The sequence below is a fragment of the Lygodium microphyllum genome, chromosome 21 (genome assembly GCF_053477565.2).
Source record: "Lygodium microphyllum isolate KBCC chromosome 21, Lygodium_microphyllum_v1.1.10, whole genome shotgun sequence".
In the NCBI taxonomy this organism is placed as follows: domain Eukaryota; kingdom Viridiplantae; phylum Streptophyta; class Polypodiopsida; order Schizaeales; family Lygodiaceae; genus Lygodium; species Lygodium microphyllum.
This window is the reverse complement of record NC_141155.1, coordinates 92,481,417-92,501,937: the sequence shown is the minus strand read 5'-3', so window position 1 is coordinate 92,501,937 and position 20,521 is coordinate 92,481,417. Positions and strand designations below refer to the sequence as shown.

General features: G+C 43.1%; 1 protein-coding gene across 6 annotated transcripts; it reads left to right on the top strand.

The window, feature by feature from the left end:
- The first annotated feature begins 1,809 nt into the window (after window positions 1–1,809).
- On the top strand, window positions 1,810–18,921 carry VPS20.2 (vacuolar protein sorting-associated protein 20.2). Of its 6 annotated transcripts, XM_087662085.1 has the most exons (7): window positions 1,821–2,078; window positions 2,184–2,353; window positions 2,447–2,599; window positions 2,772–2,924; window positions 17,486–17,569; window positions 18,064–18,346; window positions 18,488–18,921. In XM_087662085.1, the coding sequence occupies exons 2-7, from the start codon at window positions 2,252–2,254 to the stop codon at window positions 18,514–18,516; spliced, it is 804 nt and encodes a 267-aa protein (XP_087518211.1). In that variant the 5' UTR covers window positions 1,821–2,078; window positions 2,184–2,251; the 3' UTR covers window positions 18,517–18,921. The 6 variants fall into 6 exon arrangements, with proteins under 6 accessions (XP_087518208.1, XP_087518209.1, XP_087518207.1 ...); XM_087662082.1 differs by having other exon boundaries at window positions 1,810–2,063; window positions 2,184–2,599; XM_087662083.1 differs by having other exon boundaries at window positions 1,810–2,063; window positions 2,177–2,599.
- The last annotated feature ends 1,600 nt before the right edge of the window (window positions 18,922–20,521 follow it).

Sequence of the window (20,521 nt, the reverse complement as noted above, 5' to 3'; positions counted from 1 at the left end):
TACATAAAAACGTAACCTTCTAAGTCCACCTCCAAATCATTCAAAAGTTACTTCTCAACCTTAAGCAAAGGTTCGAGTCATGCATCTAAGAGAATCCTCTCGGTCTTAAGTTTAGCATTCTCTCATGCCACTAAATCAATCTCATTCTGAAATTTATCATGCATAGTGGTTGTCCACTTCTTAAATGCAGTCGATGATATCTTACACTTTGACAACATGTCACCATAATTGTCAATTTGTCTTCTCAAAGCATCCACTTCACCAACATACAACGACTTCATTTTGTCCATCTCAATGAGTGGAGTATCTTTCTTGGCCTTCATAAAAGACAACTACTATTGTAATGATTGAACCACATCCATTTTGATAGCACCACATGCATTCATATCAACCATAAACATATACAAACTAGACATAAGAGAACATGCTTCCTCAAGGCTATAAGGAACATATATTGCAACTAATGGTTTCTTGTCATGAGACATAACATCTCCTTTGCTGTTGCACACAATCTGATTTTTAAGATATGGTCTCCATCTTCACTTTAGAGAATTGGACCTTCTTTTGCATACCTATTATAACAACATCCTCATGAACCACATCATGTTTAGCATCATCATTTAACCATTCAACAAACTTAGGTGTGATCTGAAGAGGTATCTATGGTGTTTGTCTCATTTTTTAATCATTCCTAATGCTCATGACCTATTGTAAGATGGATATTCATAATGATACATGAGATCCGAGAGTTGCCGCCATGACTCTCTATGTTTCTGTCTATTTTTCGCATATTCTCTGATTTATGTTTTCTGATTTGTTGATTATTAGTGTTGTAATATGTATTCCCATGTCTCTATGTCATTATTTTCTGAGTTTCCTATGAGTTGCCTGTTACGATGTTAGGTATTTTTCGCACTGCCTATAGCAATGAGATGTATTTCTATATGAGACAATGTAGTCCTATTATGCACTCCGCACAGATTAGGGGTTGCAACAGTTAGGTTGATGAATTATATGTGGATGAGTTTGAGCTGAAACTTCAAAACAATGCATCCCTAAGTATCACACTATTGGCCTCTCAATATATCTCTGTGGATCCTTCATTTATAACGAGATCTACTTGGCAAAAATATCAAAATGCTCCAAAGTTTTTTTTTTTGAGCTCCATATAATATCACGAGGATCCTTCATGTATAACGAGATCTACTTGGTAAAAATATCAAAATGCTCCAAAGTTTTGAGCTCCATATAATATCACTCTTTGTGGATCCTTCATTTATAACTAGATCTACTTGGTAAAAATATCAAAATGCTCCAAAGTTTTTTTTTTGAGCTCCATATAATATATATATAGTTTGATTATCATAAAACATTCCTGTATCCCACTTAGGAAAAAAATTATAATTGGACGCAAATCACAATTAGAAGACACTCTCACCTTGGGCACATGAAGAGGAGGCAAGTTGTTGCACACATGGACCGACAACCTTCTATCTTTAAGATGGAATGCAATGGAAGTACTAAATCACTGCCTGACAAACTACATTTGGTATACTCAAGCAAATGTTATGCAACCTTTAATAGCCATCGGTTTTTTTTTGAAGCGAATATATATTTTTTATTATGCCTTTGGGATGAGGTGCGCAGGGGTTGAACTCACACACCCTCATAACTCAACCCAGACCCAAACCGCTACACCACAACCCCATTGGCATAGCCTTTGGTTTTTGGCCAAATAAGCATCTATTTTGTGTTGTAGTAACTTATCCGTGATTTATAGGTTATACCACATCCGGCAAGACAACGTCAGGCAAAGCTCTCAGCTTGCATATATGTCAGTTCCCGTAGCCCTATAGATAGATAACAGTCCGTCCGGCCAGCGAGTGTGAAAACAAGCCGCTCCTCCTTTTGAGGAACCTATATAAGGTCGGGTCCGACCTCATGTCGAAACAAATATGGTGAGGTTCTTCTTCTCTGCGTACTTTCTCAGGGCCACGTTCCAAGATCGAATCGCGGAAAGCAAATAATCAACAGGAAGCCATAGCTAGCGTATCTGGATACAGGCATGTCTGATGTTGGTAATACAGCAAAACTTCAAGCTTGCTCACATAATTGAGATCACCGATAGGTTGGATTTTCATGCATTCAAGCGCATATTAAGCAAACTAGAACACAGATTGTAGGTACGGTTGGATGCTTATGACCGCACAACAGGGAAGCTAGAACAAAGAGCGGCTTCTTTTGCGTAGCTATGGGGAATCTCTTCACCAAAAAACCTAAAGTGACCGAAGTTGATCGTGCTATATTGTCACTGAAGACACAGCGTAGGAAGCTCTCTGTGTATCAGCAACAGGTACGCTGTTCCTTATGTGCTTGTTTTGAAAGGTTAGACTCTCAGATGATTAATGGAGGCAGTTTTGGTAAATTCCTATTGTTCTGGTGCCAGCTGGAAAGAGTCATAGATAGAGAGAAGGAAGTCGCGAGGGAGTTGGTGAGAGAGAAAAAGCGCGATCGGGCCTTGCTTGCTCTCAAGAAGAAGAAAATGCAAGAGGATCTTCTGAAAAATGTCGATGCTTGGTTGCTGAATGTAGAACAACAGGTGGCTTTTACTGTTGTTTTGCTCTTGGTGATCCTCCTGTGCATCGCCACAGTTTTGCATATGATTTGAGGATTTTCTCTTGGCGAAGTCTTGTGTTTTGTTGCAAGTTCTTATTTTGTCAATCTCTAATCTGAAGTTTTTCCAGTTTCTAATTGCAGTCACTTGCTGACAGTTGTCAGACATAGAGCTAGCCAGTAAGCAAAAGGCTGTTCTGGAGAGCCTGAAGTCTGGGAACAAAGCAATCAAGGACTTGCAAAGTGAGATAAACATTGAAGATGTGCAGAAGCTAATGGATGAAACCGAGGAAGCTAAAGCATATCAAGAGGTACTATTACTTTTACTTTTTGGTGCAGGGAGTCCTGATTTCTGCAGCATATGCAATCTTAACTTGGAGAGAGAGAGAGAGAGAGAGAGAGAGGGAGATTGCGCGTGTGCGCACGTGTGCACACGTGCATGTTTTCCAATCAGGTCTTATGGACATTGCTTGATTGTATGTAAGGCAAATCTTATTTGACATTTGCATACATCAAAATGCAATTGCCATCATCATTGCCTTCAGCCCTCATCACGCTACTTAGCCAAGTGTTTTTGCGTTCAACATCCTTCAATCAACATGCTCTGGAGTGGTAGTTATGGCTGCTGCTGCCTGGTGTATTATTGCTGCTACACCAACTTGCCACTGCTTGTCCTGCATGTATGCCTGCATCAGAGGTCTCCATAGCCACACTCTAGTGCCCCAATTGCTGATGCTGCTGTCTAGACTGCACGATGCACGTGCTGCTGGTCACTGCCCTTGGAGTTCCACACCACTGCATTTACAGCCTTCAGGAGGACCTCAGCCATAGCTGCCTGGTATGTCATCAGAATCTAGGTACAGCCTGTTATGTCATCAAAAGGAATGCATGGAACTAGTGGGATTATGCAAGCTGAGGGAGGAGGAGAAGAAGAATGGTAATGAAGACTCGGATGAGTCATCATCCTTGTCGTCTTTTGATTCCAAGTCCAACTTAGACCCTTTGGCCAAGGCAAAAGTCAAGGCTGTGAAGGGCCCTTCTTCTATAGGCGAAGGCCATAAAGGCGAGTGTGAGAGGCTGGTGGTGGTGGGGTAGCTTAGCCTCATTGATGGGCAAGTGTAGTGAACCTAGAGTATGGGTTTCTACATGGATTTCTAAAGTTTGGTATGTTTTGAAATCCTGGAGTTGGGTATGACATCTAGGTTCATGATGAATTGTTTTTTTTGACAGAGAGCAGTCTCTACTCCTAGTTTGAGCTCTAATGTGGGGACACCTTGGTAGTCTAGCCAAAGGTGAGGAATCCATGGTCATGTATGCTTTTGTAGGGCATCAACAATAGGCATCAAGATTTGATTTTGACTACTTTTTGTGGTCAAGGGATTGGTATGATTGACATTGACATCAATGCCTTTCCAAGGCACCTTGGTGGTGGTTTGATTATCCATTGCTTGGATAGCCATGGTCCTATTAGATAGTCATTGTTGTATGTACTATGATGAGTCATTATCATTGTATATTTCATCGTATTGATCAGCCATGATTTCAAGGAGGGTGTTGCAAAGAAACAATTGAGCACCAAAGATAAACACAAGTCTACATCAAAATACAAAGTGATAATGGAAGAGTACAAAGGTGAAGAATAACTCAGAGACGATGAACGATGAAAAATAAATGATGAATATTGAAATGTACATTTTTGACACCCTCTCTTAGATCATGGGTGGACAACACAATAATAAATATGCAATGTTGGGGAGCAACAAGTCCTTAGGAACCATCACCATGTCCCACAACAATGATTTGTCAAAAATCTGTACCACCATAGTACATATAACAATGACAAGGGATGCTTGAAGAAGATGCTCAAATTACCCGAATGCATCGGTGAAAATACTCCGAGACTTAAACTTTGAGTAACTCCTAGTTTAGATATCTAAGAAGAAGCACCAAGTCAATATTGATCATACTCAAACCTTGATCAAAGAAAGTGGAAATAATTGAGTCTCTATGTTTCTAATAAGTGCCTTGTTAAAGCACACCATGACCGTGGATTCCCCACCTTTAGCTAGATTGCCAAAGTTGCCCCTTGTGTGAGCTGAGACTAGGAGCAAAGATGATTCTCTGTTAAGGGACCGCATTATATGAAGGTATAGCAAGCATCAATATGCTGGAATGTTGCCTGCACAATCATTCCTCTTTGGCTTGGGGATACATGAAGACCATCACCCCATTGCTATAGGGCAAGGATATCCTTGTTGCATGCCAAGCCATGCACTAGAGGAGAATAGGTGTCATGGTAGAGGAGATCAAGGAATGATAGAACCTTTAGAGGCAAACTTGCTAGGTGGTGGTCCATGTAAAGAAAGACTCGTTTGTAGATAACAAACACAATTGTATGACAAAGTCTAGACTGATAAAGTACAGAATTAGGGTTAGGGTAACTCGGAGGCAATCAACACCAAAGAAGATAATGAATGAATACTAAAAGCTAAATACATGAATGATGCTGAATGTAGCAATTATACTATGCAAAGGTGAAATATTGACCCCTGAACTCCTACGTCTCTAGGACTAGGGTAGAGAGTATGACCTGGAGAGTGTATTGTACTTTGACAGATCCTCAATCGTGGGAAACAACCACCAGGAATGCCTATAGTAGCAGGCACAACAATAGGGAGTTGGATTAGTGATAGATGGGCAACAAACAATGGAGTTCTATTAGGAAAATAGGAGGTGATAGCTGCAACACCAATGCACCAGTAGATGATGATGTGGTAGTTGTACAGTAGGGTAGAACAATAGAACACAATAGATTTGATGTCGCTACTAGTAGTAATTGACTACTCTTAGAGGGGCTCCTACTACAATAAATGCAGCTGGTTAAGGTGTTGAACAGTGAAATCAGGTTGGAGAAGGTGGACAGCAGCAAAGTGCAGCTAGACACCAGGTGGATGCAGATTGAACGATAGTTGCCAGAAGCCAGGAGGTGTCGGGAAGCGGTCGCTAGCAACAAATAGCAGTGGACAGCAACTTGAACTGAGATATCCTTCATGTGGGGTGTAAATAGCAGAATTTAGGCACTTGCAATTTGCAAAAGCGAGATTAAGGTTGAGTGGTGGGCAGCCTATTTATTTATAGATGGATGGGTCCTCCCAAATTAGGGTTTGGCTCATGGGACACTGACACTCTAGGACTGCATTTCTTTTTAATAAAAGTTTGGTAATTTTGAGTTTGGGGCTGTTATTAAGAGCTAATTAAGTTTAGAATGCATTTTTAGCTTAACACCCCCTCTCAAGCCCAAAATTGTAGCCAGGAACGAATTGTCAAGATAATTGAAGCTTAATTTTCTTTCACCCCACGGTGTCTTTTTTAGCAGTCATGAGTTTCATGCAGTCATCTCTTGCGTGTGCACCTTAGTTTGAGTCAGATGAGGACATTAGGAGCTCCCACATTCTCTGAACCATATCTTACTTTGGTGGGTCTCTAAGCTTCTAGGTAGACCATGTCATCCTCCTGTTGCACCTCTCTCACTCATGTATCTTCTTTTCTAGAATTATTGTACGGGACTAGACACTGCCTCTTTGAGGTAAAAGACCTTCCCATTTTCATTTCTTTGTGTGTTTTGTGTCACGGGTTCAATCACCCATGACTTGAAGAGACACACACATACTTTTGAACCCAACAAAGATCTTGCACTCGTGTAAACACAAAACAAGAATGGCTGGACATTATCCTTCAGCTCAAACTTCATCTGTTGGAGTTGTCCATAAAGGTTAACTGCACACATGGTCGAGAGAGCCTCGTACAACATCAGAAGCTTTGCCTATATCGTTGAAGTTGTCTTGCAAGAGGTGATTGCCAAAAGAACCTCTTTAGAGATACAATGAAGAAGAGTAGAACATGCATGGGCATCATTGGAATCCTATTTGATGGAAGCATAACTTTGTCCCCATTGAAATTAGTTGGAAGAGGAATGGGGCACTGATGATGCTCAATAGCTCCAAAAACAACATACCATAACCACTTCTACACAAACCAGGCTTTCATAACATTACTCCATGTTAAGTAATTAGGGTTATGAAATTTGTCATTAGTAGAACAGTAGGGAGGAGCAATCGGGAGAGGATAGTAGGAGAAGATAAAGGAAATAATGGACTAGAGAAAGAGTACAGCCAAAACATAGCACAGATTGCACTAAACAAAGTTCACACATAGTGTAGAGACAGTGATCACAAAATAACTGCTGGGAGGGTACAAAATCTGATCAAACATAGCCAGAAGGTGAAGATTACAGCCAATAGAACCTGAACATATAGTAGCCCAACTTGTAGGTTTAATACATGCTGAAAATGTTGTCAGTTGGAGTTAAAATGCAGAAAAAAAAAGGCATGAAATGCAGCCGCAAGTCATTAAAATATTGCAGAAAACGCAAATGCAAACTGCTGTAGACAAAACACAGGCAGCAGAGGGCTGAAAACAGGCTGATTTGGATCAGCAGCAAGTTGTCCAGTTAGTAGCAGACAGAAGAAGATCAGGGATCGGTAGAGAAGAGTGATGGAAGATGTGGAACAGCAGAAAACAGCAATAGGAGCATAGTTAGTGAAATTTGATACCATATCAAAAGTGGATGCAGCAATGGAAGCATAGAAGAATGCTGCAATAAACTGCTGAACACTAGACAAGAGAGAGAGAAAAGAGAAAACATAAGAACAATACAAAGGAGAACTCAGATATATGCTCTGGAATGGAATCCATATACCAAATACAAGACAATCGTGTACAACAGTGAGTCATTGGCTGTGTGGGCACTGGCACCGCCCCTTCTCCAATATGACCTTGCACTGGAATTTGCAAGTGGTGAATGAATGAACTATGGAGGAGTGTGAATATAAAGCACTAAATAATGCCATAAATGTGACTAGATCGACCAACATTTAATGCTTGTCGGTGAGTAATAAATGTTGGAAATGCCACAATAATGGCACATAAGAAATGCTAGATGTCGAGCCTGTCAGAGTGCAGCGGTGCGGAAGCGTAGGACTGAGAGAGAGAGAACGCAGAGAGAGAAGAGAGAGAAAGAGACAGTGGAAGATGAAGATCTGCTGTATAAAGTGTGCTGTATAGAAAGATAGATATTCAGATATGTACATGGGCGCAGTGCGCTGGACTGCGTGTCTCCACCTCGACGATGCAACGTGCTGTTCACCTCGAAGTCCGCTGCAGTCTGCACTATCTCCTGTCTGAAATCTGCGAACAGAGACGGAATCTGCGCGTGCCACTAGTCTATAATCTGCGAGCAGAGAAGTGCGGGAGACTGCTGAAGAACTCGGCTATTTATAGTCAGAATCTGGGCAAAAAACAGGGCAGGTCGGCTGCATTAAATGGTAACACCTGCCCTGTTTATAGTCTCGGTCAGGCGCTGATCTCTAACACCCCCTCTTAGAGCCTGGGTAGGGCAGAAGCCTGAGGGATCTGGAATGTCACCGAAGTAGAGCCTGGGGAAGGGCCTTCGTAAACAAATCGGCAAGATTGTCCTCCGTCTTGCAGTACTCCACAGTGATTGTCTCGTCCAGAAGCTTCTCTCTGATGAAGTGGTATTGGATCTCTATGTGCTTCGTCCGGGCATGAAAAACAGGATTCCGTGCCAAGGCAATGCAACTCTCATTGTCACATTGCAGCAAAGTAGGACGAGTCTGGGGGCACCCAAGCTCCTTCAATAATCTCCGAAGACACACAGCCTCACATGTGGTGGAAGACGCGGCCCGATACTCCGCCTCAGTAGACGAAAGGTCTACCGTGGGCTGCTTCTTGCTACTCCATGAGATAACACCTGCACCCAAGGTAAAACAGTAACCTGTAGTAGACCCCCTATGGTCCACATCACCGGCCCAATCCGAGTCGCTCCAACCTGCAAGTACAAGATCTGAACCATCTGTCCCTGCGGGATAATGAATCCCTAAATCAGACGTCCCCCTCAAATATCGAAGCATCCTCTGAGCAGCCTGCCAATGCACCGTCTGAGGTTCACTCATAAACCCTGCCAAGAGCCCAACAGCAAAACAAAGATCAACACGAGTGTTGAGGAGCCAAATCAATGATCCAATTAACTGACGATAGCGGGAAGCATCCGCCATAGGAGAAGCTGAATGGGAAGTGGCCTTCCAGTTCGGATCCATAGGAGTAGAAAGGGGCCGACAATCCTCCATCGCAAAAGAAACCAAGAGCTCCTATACATATCTCTGCTGAGAGATGAAGATCCCCCTCTGAGACCGATAAATCTCATGGCCCAAAAAGAAATGGAGAAGACCCAAGTCCGTCATCTTGAACGTCCGATGTAAAGTTGACTTCGTCTCTTGGACCTGCTGTGCATGATCACCTGTGACAATCAAATCATCAACATACAACACAAAAAACACACAACCATCCTCGGAAGTGTGAACATAAAGCTGCGGATCGGCCTTAGAACGCCGATATCCCAACTGAGACTGAAGGAACGAATCAATCTTCTCGTTCCATGCACGCGGCTCCTGCTTGAGGCCATACAAGGCCTTTTTCAACCTGTAGACTTTCCCATTTGAAGATCCAAAGCTAGGAGGCTGCTCAACATAGATCTCCTTCTTCAAATCACCATTGAGGAAGGCCGACTTCACATCCAACTGGTAGACAGGCCATCTCCTATGGCCAGCCAAGGCAAGAACAGCTCTAATGGTCGCCATGCGAGCAGTGGGGGCAAAAGTATCATGACAATCAATCCCTGGGCGTTGTGCAAAACCTTTAGCAACAAGACGAGCCTTGTGCTTATCCAAAGAACCATCGCTAAGGTATTTGGTCTTGAAGACCCATTTGACGCCAATCACCTTCTTATTCGGGGGGCGGGGCACGAGTGACCAAGTGCCATTTCTCTCAATAGCCTCCAACTCGGCTTCCATAGCTTTCTTCCATGGTGCGGACTGTAAAGCCTCCTTCACGGAGGTGGGCTCGCGATCCTGCATAACACGGGTCATCAAACAATAGTTAGAGCAAACAAGCTCCGTAGAATGTGCTTGGTGCCTCCGTGACCGCCGCGGACCAGCTTGCGGTCCCCACTCCTCAGGAACCTCCTCGATCCCTGAATCATGGAGTGTGTCACGGGCCCATCGAGAAGGAGGCCGAACCTCCCCTCGTCTCTCGCCATCAGCTGAAGACTCTGGAATATCCACCGGTGGTAACTCCTCAGGGGTGACCGGTGGAACAGTAGACTCTGTGTCAGAAACAGAATCATAATCAAAAGGCACGGGCTCCAATGGAACTGTAGCAGGAGCCCAACTCTCCCCTGGATCTCCAAGAACGGGATGCTCCTCACCCGTTGATATGGCCGGAACCTCCACAAGCCGCACATCACGACTAGTGTACACATTCCGCTTGATGGGATCATACGATCGATAGCCCTGGGACTGGGAGCTGTAGCCAACAAATACGTGTCTTTGGGAAGCTGCTTCAAATTTATCATGGTGAGCCTTGGGAATGTGAACATAGGCATCACACCCAAAGACCCTAAAGTAAGTAACATCGGGCTTAGTCCCAAAGTAAGCCTCAAAAGGTGTCATCCCATCAACGGCCGAAGTGGGGGATTGATTAAGGATGTGGACTGCAGTAGCTACAGCCTCGGCCCACAGAACTTGAGGGGTCTGTCGGTGCTCCATCATGGTGCGCGCCATCTCGATCACACTGCGGTTTTTCCGTTCAAGAATGCCATTCTCTTGAGGAGTGTTGGTATTAGCAAATTCCTGGTGAATACCTTTATCTACACAAAAACGAGCAAACTCATTAGAAACAAATTCACCACCCTTGTCGGATCGCAAGGTCTTCAATTTCCGGCCTGATCGGTTCTCTTCAAAGAGAAGCCAATCCTTGAAGTGGGAGAAAGCTTTTGACTTCAATGCCAAGAAATAGGCCCATATCATCCTGCTGTAGTCATCTACGATCAGCATGAAGTAGAGCTCCCACGCAAGGACTCGTTCCTCATAGGGCCACATAGATCCGTAGATACAAGCTCCATCGGTGAAGTAGACCGCCGCAAAGCTGTGTGGGGAATGGCATCCCTATGCTGCTTCCCACGAATGCAGGAGACACATGGCTGCTGGCTCACCACTATATTCGGCAACCCTCGAACAAGCTGTCCACGTGACGCCCTCCGAAGATAATCATAGTTGAGGTGACCAAATCAAGCATGCCATAACTCTGACTGTGTTTGAGAGGTAAGAATAAGAGTAGAGAGGGCGGTGGAAGACTTCAATTTATAGATGCTGTTCTCCTCATATTCGGATGATAGAACCTTCCTTGACCCATGATCAAGGACTTGCACCGAATTACTGTCAAACTCCACCAAAAGTCCAAGGGAGCAAATCTTATGAATTGACAGGAGATGATACCCTAAACTTGGGACATGTAAGACCGCTGAGGTATGGGTACCACCACGTCCATCTGGAATAAGGTGCATCTTACCCCGTCTTGCAATAGATACAAAAGAGCTATCTCCAATGAGAATCTGCCCACGCGAGGGTCGCAACTGGGCAACACCATCTGATAAAGGAGTCATGTGCCGGGAGGCACCACTATCAACGATCCACTCTCGAGCCTGGGGAGCTGTCATCGCAGCATCAGAAGCATTGGGTGAAGAGTCCTCAATGACAGCTAGATGAAGAAATGCAGCTGATGAGGGTGCAGCCACTGCTCCAGAATCCTTCGTGTTCTTCTTGTCTTTGTCAGGGCAATCTTTCTTCCAATGGCCAGTCTTTCCACAAATATGGCATGTGGATTCTTTGTCCTTGTCCTTGTCCTTGTCCTTCTTTGACTTGTTATCCCCCTTCTTCTTCTTTTGGTCCTTTCTCTTCTTTTGAGAGGCTTGACCTGTCAGTGCCTCTGACTTGGAAGCATTCTGTCCCTTTAGTTGTTCCTCTTGGTCCAAGACCATAGGAACCAACTCTTCCCAACAAAGAGTAGACTCTCGCCCTGAAGCAATAAGGGCAGAGTAGAAAGTACCGAATCGTGGCGGCAATTGGGACAATAGTGTGATCGCCATGTCTTCGGAGGAAATCGGCTTCCTCGCATTCTGAACTTGCATCTGAAGCTGTCTAAGCTTGTTGATATGTTCCCGCAACGAAGAAGACTTGTTTACGGACAAGGTCCGCATTTGAACCTCCAAAGAAACCCGCTTCATAAGGGTCATTCAGTTGTACATCTGATCAAGCTCCAGCCATATCTCTCGAGCCACCGTCAAGTGCTCGATGTGAGCTATCACGGCTGTAGTACAAGATAGAAAAAGAAAGGAATGAATCCTGGCATTTAGTTTGTTCCAGTGAGACTGAGCCTTGGCCAACCCCGCACGAACATCGGGAGAGAGTTTGGACTCATCTCTTACTGAGGGCCGGTCGATCTCCTCCTGTACAAGCTCCGCCAAATCATAGGACTCAAGGATGGCCAATATCATGACGCGCAAGATGCGATAGTTGTCGCCATCGAGCTTCTGATCTGCGGGAAGAGCCGGTAAGATAGGCACCTTCCGGTCCATAATCGTCTGGAACTCCAAGTCAATCTCTGTAGACATCTTCACCTGTAATGCCTTCACAAACACAAAAGCAGCCCCCTCTGACTGTGAAAACTCAGCCTGCTAAGGCTCTTCCGCGTCCTGAAACTTCTTCACCCGCTGGAGGCGATGAAAAAGCAAAACCTGCACTTGAAAGCTGCCTTGTTCTGAGGCGCAGTCCTCCTGCCTGCCCTCAAATGCTGAAAACGCAACCTTGTGTCGCGATAGAAACTCCTCTTCAGGTTGGTTCTGTGCTCAGTCAGCCCTCTAACACTGCTCTGATACCATGTCAGAGTGCAGCGGTGCGGAAGTGTAGGACTGAGAGAGAGAGAACGAAAAGAGAGAAGAGAGAGAAAGAGACAGTGGAAGATGAAGATCTGCTGTATAAAGTGTGCTGTATACAAAGATATTCAGATATGTACACGGGCGCAGTGCGCTGGACTGCGTGTCTCCACCTCGACGATGCAACCTGCTGTTTACCTCGAAGTCCACTGCAGTCTGCACTGTCTCCTGTCTGAAATCTGCGAACAGAGACGGAATCTGCGCGTGCCACCAGTCTGTAATCTGTGAGCAGAGAAGTGCGGGAGACTGCTGAAGAACTTGGCTATTTATAGTCAGAATCTGGGCAAAAAATAGGGCAGGTCGGCTGCATTAAATGCAGCCAACTGGACTGCAGGCAGTCGGACTGCCACGTGGCAGTCCGACTGTACAGTCCGACTCTGTGCAGTCCTGGTCAGGCGCTGATCTCTAACAGAGCCCACATGCCTAGCCCACCAGACTTATGCCTGAGCTGACATTGAGGAATGCAAGAAAAGATATGTCAAGGGGAAGAAGAAAGACTATGGTTTAGTTGTTCAAGAGACATTTGTCACTTGGTCTTTGGATGTGGATGCTACAATCAACTTTGTTGAGGAAGATTATGCATTTTTGACATACATTTATGACAATTATATGGTTGATTTTGCATTAAATGTTGTTGAAACGAAACATACATGGTACTTTCATAGTGGGGCATCTAGGCACATCACTTCACGGGAGTGTCTATTAGTTACATGTGCAAATAACTCTAGTTATAATGTCTGTGGCATTGGTTTAGTGCTGATTACTGCTGTAGATGGATTAGACTTTATGCTTTTGGATGTTTTGTTGGTGCGTGGGATCACAAAAAATCTCTTGTCAATTTCAACATTCAATAAACAAGGTTTGTAGGCCATATTTGAGGATGACAAGTGCATTGTGAGAGACAAAGAGCTTGATTATGCTCTTCACTTGTTAGGCACTTTGTTTAAAGGCCTTTTCTTGTTGGATACATATGAGAGGAGATCTCATGATGCTTTGGCAGTTAGCACACTCATGCCCGCTATGCAGAATGTGGAGTTATGGCATGTTGATTATGGCCACATGAGTTTTGGTAGTCTAATGGCACTTTAGCATTGTCAAATGGTGGATGCCTTACCTCCTGTTCAGACCCCACCCCCCATGCATGTGAGGGATGTATTTTGGGAAAGATGCATCATTTTGCCTTCAAAAAGGATGGTGCAATGCGTTTTGTCCATAAGTTGCAGCTTATACATTCTGATGTATGTGGTCCCCTGCAAACATGAGCTCTTGGGGGTCATCTATATTTTGTCCCCTTCATAGATGACTACTCTTGGTATACATGGATGTATGTTCTTAAGGAAAAATCTGTTGTGTTTATGCACTTTGCAAAGCTAGAGGCTGAAATAGGTTTGAAAGTACAAACACTTTGCATGGACAGAGGGGGGAATACATGTCTCGTGCATTTGAGGCATTTTTGCTTGATAATGCTATCACACATTAGGCCATTGTGAGGAATAGAATGGCATGGTTAAAAGGAAAACTCACACATGCATGGAGATAACTAGATGCATGTTGAAATCTAAGGGGCTACCACATAAATTTTGGCTCAAGGGCCTTTAGTGTGCCAATCATATGTTGAATCATGCAACTATATAGGCACGTAAAACTCTCACTCCTTTTGAGGCTTGGCATTAGAGAAAACTGAAAGTTGACTACTTTCATTGTTTGGATGCATAACCTATGCTCATGTGTCAAAAGAGCTTCTTGGAAAGCTCAATGATAAGGCATTAAATGTATCATTGTTGGCTACAGTTTGGAAAGCAAGAGCTATTGATTATATGATCCACGCACTCGTAAAGTTTTTGTCAGTAGGGATGTTATCTTTGCTGAAAATGCAGCCTTTTCACACGACCAGTTTGAAATGCCAGCCATATATGATTCGGGTGATGTTTTTGAAGGTCTTCTATCACTCACATTGGGATCTGAGCTTGCTATAAATGTCCAAACAGATGTATTATAGCAAGTTGTTGCTGTTGCCCTTGAACAACCATTAATTGATCATGGTATGCACCTTGAAGTAGAACATGCAGTTGAGCAAGAAAGGGCTGCTGTAAATGCAGCAAAAATAGTCTCTAGATGGCTGTTACAGACTTTCCAAGAGAGTAAAATTGATGCCCCCTTACCTTAGAGCATTAGAAGGGTTGCTAGACAGGCAGTGCATGATGTAGAGGGGACACATTTGGTTGACAGTATGGAAGTAGAGACTCCTTTTGATGAGCATGTGTTTATGAGCTCATTGTTGGATGATGATGAGCCTACTTTTAATGAAGCACAACAAGATGCACATTAGTTATATAGGCCATGCAAGAAGAGTTGGACTCTATGGCCACTAATTGTGCTTGGGATCTTATTGAGTTACCTCCTAGCAAGAAAGCTATTGGCACCAAACGGGTTTTTAAACTCAAGTGCAAGGGTGATGGCACCATTAACAGGTATAAGGCATGCTTGGGAGCAAAAGGCTGTGCCCAAAAGAAAGGCATAGATTATGAGGAGACATTTGCTCCTATATCCAGTATAAGTACTGTGAGGTGTGTTATTGGTACAACTACACATTATAGTTGGAAAGTGCAAGCAGCATTCTTGAATGGACCTTCATGAGGATGTCTATGTCTTAGCCTCTAGGGTTTGTGAACCTCTAGGGTTTGTGGTGAAAGGAAAAGAGTAATTGGTTTGTAAGTTGCATAAGGCTCTTTATGGTTTAAAACAAGTTCCTAGTGCATGGTATTCAAAAAGTGATGCTTATTTAGCTAGCATTGGGTTCAAAAAATAGTCTAAGTGCTCCCACTCTCTACATTAAGAACGAAGGAGGCCACTTGCGGGTTATCATTCTCTATGTAGAGGATATGCTGCTAACCAGACCTACAGAGGATAAAATTGTAGATTTTAAGGCTGATTTGAAACATGCTTTTGTTATGTTAGATGTGGGCTGTTTACACTATTATTTGGGGATTCAATTCACCCAAAATTAGAATGGTATCATCATATCACAATCATAGTATGTGGACAAGCTCTTGCATAGATTCGACATGCAAGATTGGAAGCCTATGAGCATTTTGATGGAGCTAGGGCTGAAGCTATCCATGCATGATGGTAGTGAGATGCTTGATGTTGCAATCGACAATGAGATCGTTGGCTGTCTTATTTATCCTTGTGACACAGGCCTTGACATACAGTTTGCAATATCTTAGGTGAGTAGGTTTACGCATAGCCCATGGACATTGCATAATACATTGACAAGCTGTTAAGCGGATCTTTCACTATTTGCAAGGTACTCACACATATGTATTATTTTTTTTGGGGGGGAGACTTGTAGCTACAAGCCAATGATTTAGATTGGGTTGGACACTCAGACACTTGGTAGTCTACTAGTGGATATTGTTTATTTTTTGCGCTATTCATACATTTCATGCCTTCGTAAGAAAGTCTACAATGTCTACCTTGTCTTGGGATACTTGATTACATAGAATGTAGTGAGAGAGGAGACACTTGAGGTACTCGTGGTCAACCAGCTTGAACAATTAGAAGGAAAGGTTCAAAAGTTCAATCATAGAATGTAGTGAGAGAGGAGACACTTGAGGTACTCGTGGTCAACCAGCTTGAACAATTAGAAGGAAAGGTTCAAAAGTTCAATCATAGTTCAGAGTTAAAGTAAGCACATACAAATGGGATAAACAATAAAGGTATTGTATGAGACACGATAACTGATATGTGCAAACCCCTCGTTAAAGCATAACGTGAAGCAAAAGTATACTCAGCCATAACACAAATCCAATAGGGTGAAAAGGAAGAGTTGACAGCTGAAGCACGAGGAGAAATTCAATGTGAGGCAGCACATAACATCCCAAAAAGCAATGGGGGCAGCGTGAGATAGGGTGCAGCATATTAGATCTGAAAATGCAGAGTTGGGAGGAGGAAAACCAGTTGACCAGCTCAGGAAAGAGTTGCCTAGCACCTTGATCAGGTTGCAGCAGTGAAACAGAGTTATGGGCTGCACTGAAAACACACAGCTGAGACTGTGCGCAGGGAAGAACAGCAGCACACAGCACCAAGATCACCAACATGGACATCTGATACCATGTCAAAGTAGTGGAAAGCAATGGAAGCAAAGAGACACTGCTGTAATAGACTGCAAGCATACAATGAACAGAGAAGAACACTGCAAAGAACTCAAACAATCATCAAATGGGCAATGGGAGCCATAGCACAAATTGCAATGCAAGAGTTGTATTGTACAAACCACTCAAGTGAATGGCACGTGTGGTGACTGGTAGTACCTCTAGACTCCCTCTCTCCAAGTAGATGTGACAACAAGAAGGGAGGAATGGAGTACATATAGGGACCGGGGGGAGACAAATGAGCTAGCCCTAAAGTAGCAACTGCCTATAAAGGTGCCCAATACAAGGCCTAAACAAATGGCCTAGCACCCATGAAATGTACATTGCTAACAAGCAGACCCTGCTGTTTGTGGCCTTTTCTGAGATTTCTCCTATCTCCATAATTATTGTGCCATCAACTGTTTCAGGGAAGGTCCTATTTTATCTCTCAAGCTTGCCAAAAAATTGCTTTACTCTGTTTGCCAGAAAACAGAGAGGATTAGGAGTACTCTTGGGGTAAAAGGGTAGGTGTTTTATTGTATATAAACTTTAGTCTTCATGTAAGGTGCATATTTAACAAGAGGAGAAACAGGCTTTATGAAGACAAATACAGCTAAGATAGTGTACCTTTGTGGGAGATATCCAAAAAAAAGAAGAAACTATTTAAAGGCTCCCATCTAACTGTTTATGACAAAAGTCTTGCTACAGATTCTCTAGGCCACCAAATGGAATGCACTAGAGGCTTTTGATTGTTTCCACTGAAGCTTCAATACGTCTGTTGATTGTCAAGGAAGCATTTGTGTTCTGACGAAAGAAAACTGGTTGAATGCAGGAAATAAATGCAGTGCTTGGGGAACGTCTTACAGCTGAAGATGAGGAAGCAGTGCTCGCAGAATTTGATGAGCTGGAAACTAAGGTTCAAAATTTTTATTTTTTTATTTTGAAAAAGTTCAATGTTTCATTTGTCAGTTATCACAAGCCACTGATGATTTATGATGATTTTATCATATAGGAGCTCCGGCTGATGTTTCAGTCTCGTGTTGATGAACTATGATGCTAGATAGTTGAATGATTTACTGTGCTTTTTCAGAGTCATAGACCAGTCCTTAAATTACACCAGTACTACTTAGTGTGTCACTGAACGGTGTTTGGTTTAGAAAGTGTAAAAACCATGCGTCCAGAACCTTCATAGAGGTTCTTGATATGGAGCCTCTTGGTTGTTTTTACTGCAGCTTGAAATTCTTTATTTCTGCTTCATTTGTCTGCTTGACATGCAACTTTGGAATACCAGTTTCCTGAAAGGGTTTTATTATGAGCGTGGTGCTTTCCTGCCATAGTTGTTTTGTGGACCTTCATAGTGAGTATTCTGTGCATGGTAATCACATTTGTGCGCTTTTCTTCTGGATACAGATGGCACTAGAAAGTTTGCCAAATGTGCCCAGACCAGCTGTTGCAACTGAAGGACCAGATGAGGAAAGACCTGTGGAAGCGAACAAGGCCCCGAAGCAAGCAATAGCAGAATTGGCAGAAGCACCATCTGTGAAATCAGAAGTGCGAGAGCAGAGGGACAAAGAAGCTGAAACTGATGACATTCTTGATCTGCCGAGTCCTCCAAGCAATGTACTTCCTGTAGTCACTCATGCAGATTCTGAGGCTGATGGTCATGAGTCTCAGAATGCTAGCAAAGGGGAAGGTGAGATATTGTGACATCTTCAAATGGAATGGCTGTCCTCTTCTATCAAATTCAGTGACCTTATCTTACCTTGAGCCAAATTAAGATCAGGTTACCATGTAATATTTGTTTGAGGCCTGAGCATTAACTATTCTCTGTTAGTTGCAGAACGGATACTTTTAGCAGCATAATCCAAATCAAGTGCCTGAACAGGTGCGAGTGACAACAGACTGACTGGGATTTTTGGAGAGGCAACCACATTGCTGTCAATCACAGAACGACACTCGCACACTTAGATGGACAAACAATCATTATCAGACTTGTGAGCTCTGAACACATTTGGAACTTCTGTACAATTAGCCTTCCCTCTCGCAATATTATTACAGCTAATAATGGCCTGTCAGCATCTCAGAATTAAGATTTGTGAGAAGAGTCGTACAATATTGGTGTGGTCGTGGATACTGGCTCATGTTAAAATTTATACAGAATATTCGGTACAAACTACTCAGATTGCTCAAAAAGAGGCCACATTTGATGTCTTATGGACTTGTGTACATTTTGTGTTCTTAATTCCAGATACCATGTGTTTCAAGTTACCAATGAGATTGTGAGCGGATAGGTGTTGCAGACTGGCAAACTGGAGATATCTACAGTATGCACGCATACATGATGCACTCTCTTGCTTGCTGTTGTCTTGTGTTGCTCTTATCTGGATTGTATGCAAAGCTCACAGGCCTTGTGCAAATGGCTGAGTAAGACTTGCACCGTATAAGCTTGATAAAGGTTTCTTCATTTTTTAAATTGGATTAAAGTACATAACCAACAGTTTGAAACTAGAGATCTCTTTCAATAAGGCAGCTAAGTCGGAAGAGTAGCCCAGGTGGCTTCCTGTAAGGTATGGTGACACTAAAGTTGAAGGTGGGTCCAAAGTGATGTGAGTGGGAAATTGGTGTTGATGACCTCTTTAGCCGTCATTAATGTTTGCTGTGTCATGCTTCCGAAGGAGGACCCTCACTAGTCTACACACAAGTTAACGAGTTCCAAGATCTCTAGGGGATCAGATTGAAAGCCATTGGTAGTGACACCTGCAGAATATGGCTGGCAGACAAGCTAGGTGGCGAATGGATGCACCCAAGGTATGGAACAGCAGGGCATGCCTGTGTAATTTCATTCCTTGGTGAGCTCTTATCACGATGTATCAGGCTTCCAGGCCACTGGTGGACCACCCAGAAGGGTGAAATACCAGGGCTTTTTCGTATTCTGTGAGAAGCCTATAGCTAGATATCAAAACATATCTGATCCCTTGTGGAAGCGACTATGTTCCTTCAATGCCTGAAATTAATGGTCTTAATACTCTGCTTCATATCATAATTATCATCACAAGGGACAATATGGTCTGCACCTTCGAGCTGGGCTCCAGTGGCATTTCAGAGACGTGCTGGCCTCTCAGCCAGTTATCAGTGCCTTGGATTAAAACCAGTAGCAAAGAGGTTGGCCTTTGCGAAGGCAAATCCATAGAATTTCAACTGGAAAAGTTCTACTTGCCTAGCTCGTGGAAAGACAAAAAATGAAAGAATTTGGAAAAATGACTGGTAGAAGAAGCTCGTTCCTCATTTCCAGAACATGTTGTAAATTCAAACAACTTGTGTGTGGAAGTAAGTCGCATTTTTGAAGCAACATGCATCTACAACTGTATGTCTTGTTTTATCATCTCTACTTTAAGAACCTTGGTTGATTGTTCAATTGTACGACTGAGCCTTTTATATCATGTAACATGTCTAGGAGAATGAACTTACCTAAACTCATTATTCTGGTTGTGCTTGGTGGACTGCTCATAAAATGTACATCAATATTGTTAGGTGGATGTGCACACTATAATGTGGCCGAGTGGTAGGGTGGTTATAAAGAACCGAGTGATCATACTAGCTCAACTTTGCCTTAGTTGAAGCGAACTCTCTTGACATTGTGAGCTCAATTTGTTGCCATATGTGAACTCAATTTGTCGCCATGTGTGAATTTCATGATTAAAGAAATTGTACCAATAATTTCCCAAGAATGGTCAATCTATTAGCTATGAAGGCTTTTTGTCATTGGCAATACATGATGTTTTCATCTTTGTGTGCTACCAAGTGATAGTAGATATGATGTTTTCATCTGTGTGCGCTACCAAGTGATAATAGATTGGTGGGAAATTCT

What these genes read in the sequence shown, in the direction of transcription:
- VPS20.2 (XM_087662082.1), top strand. Translation starts at nt 2,252, where the DNA reads ATGGGGAATCTCTTCACCAAAAAACCTAAAGTGACCGAAGTTGATCGT. An exon ending in AAGCTAAAGCATATCAAGAG is followed by an intron (nt 2,925 to 17,485) that starts GTACTATTACTT and finishes GGTTGAATGCAG; the next exon opens with GAAATAAATGCAGTGCTTGG. An exon ending in GAATGCTAGCAAAGGGGAAG is followed by an intron (nt 18,347 to 18,487) that starts GTGAGATATTGT and finishes ATTCTCTGTTAG; the next exon opens with TTGCAGAACGGATACTTTTA.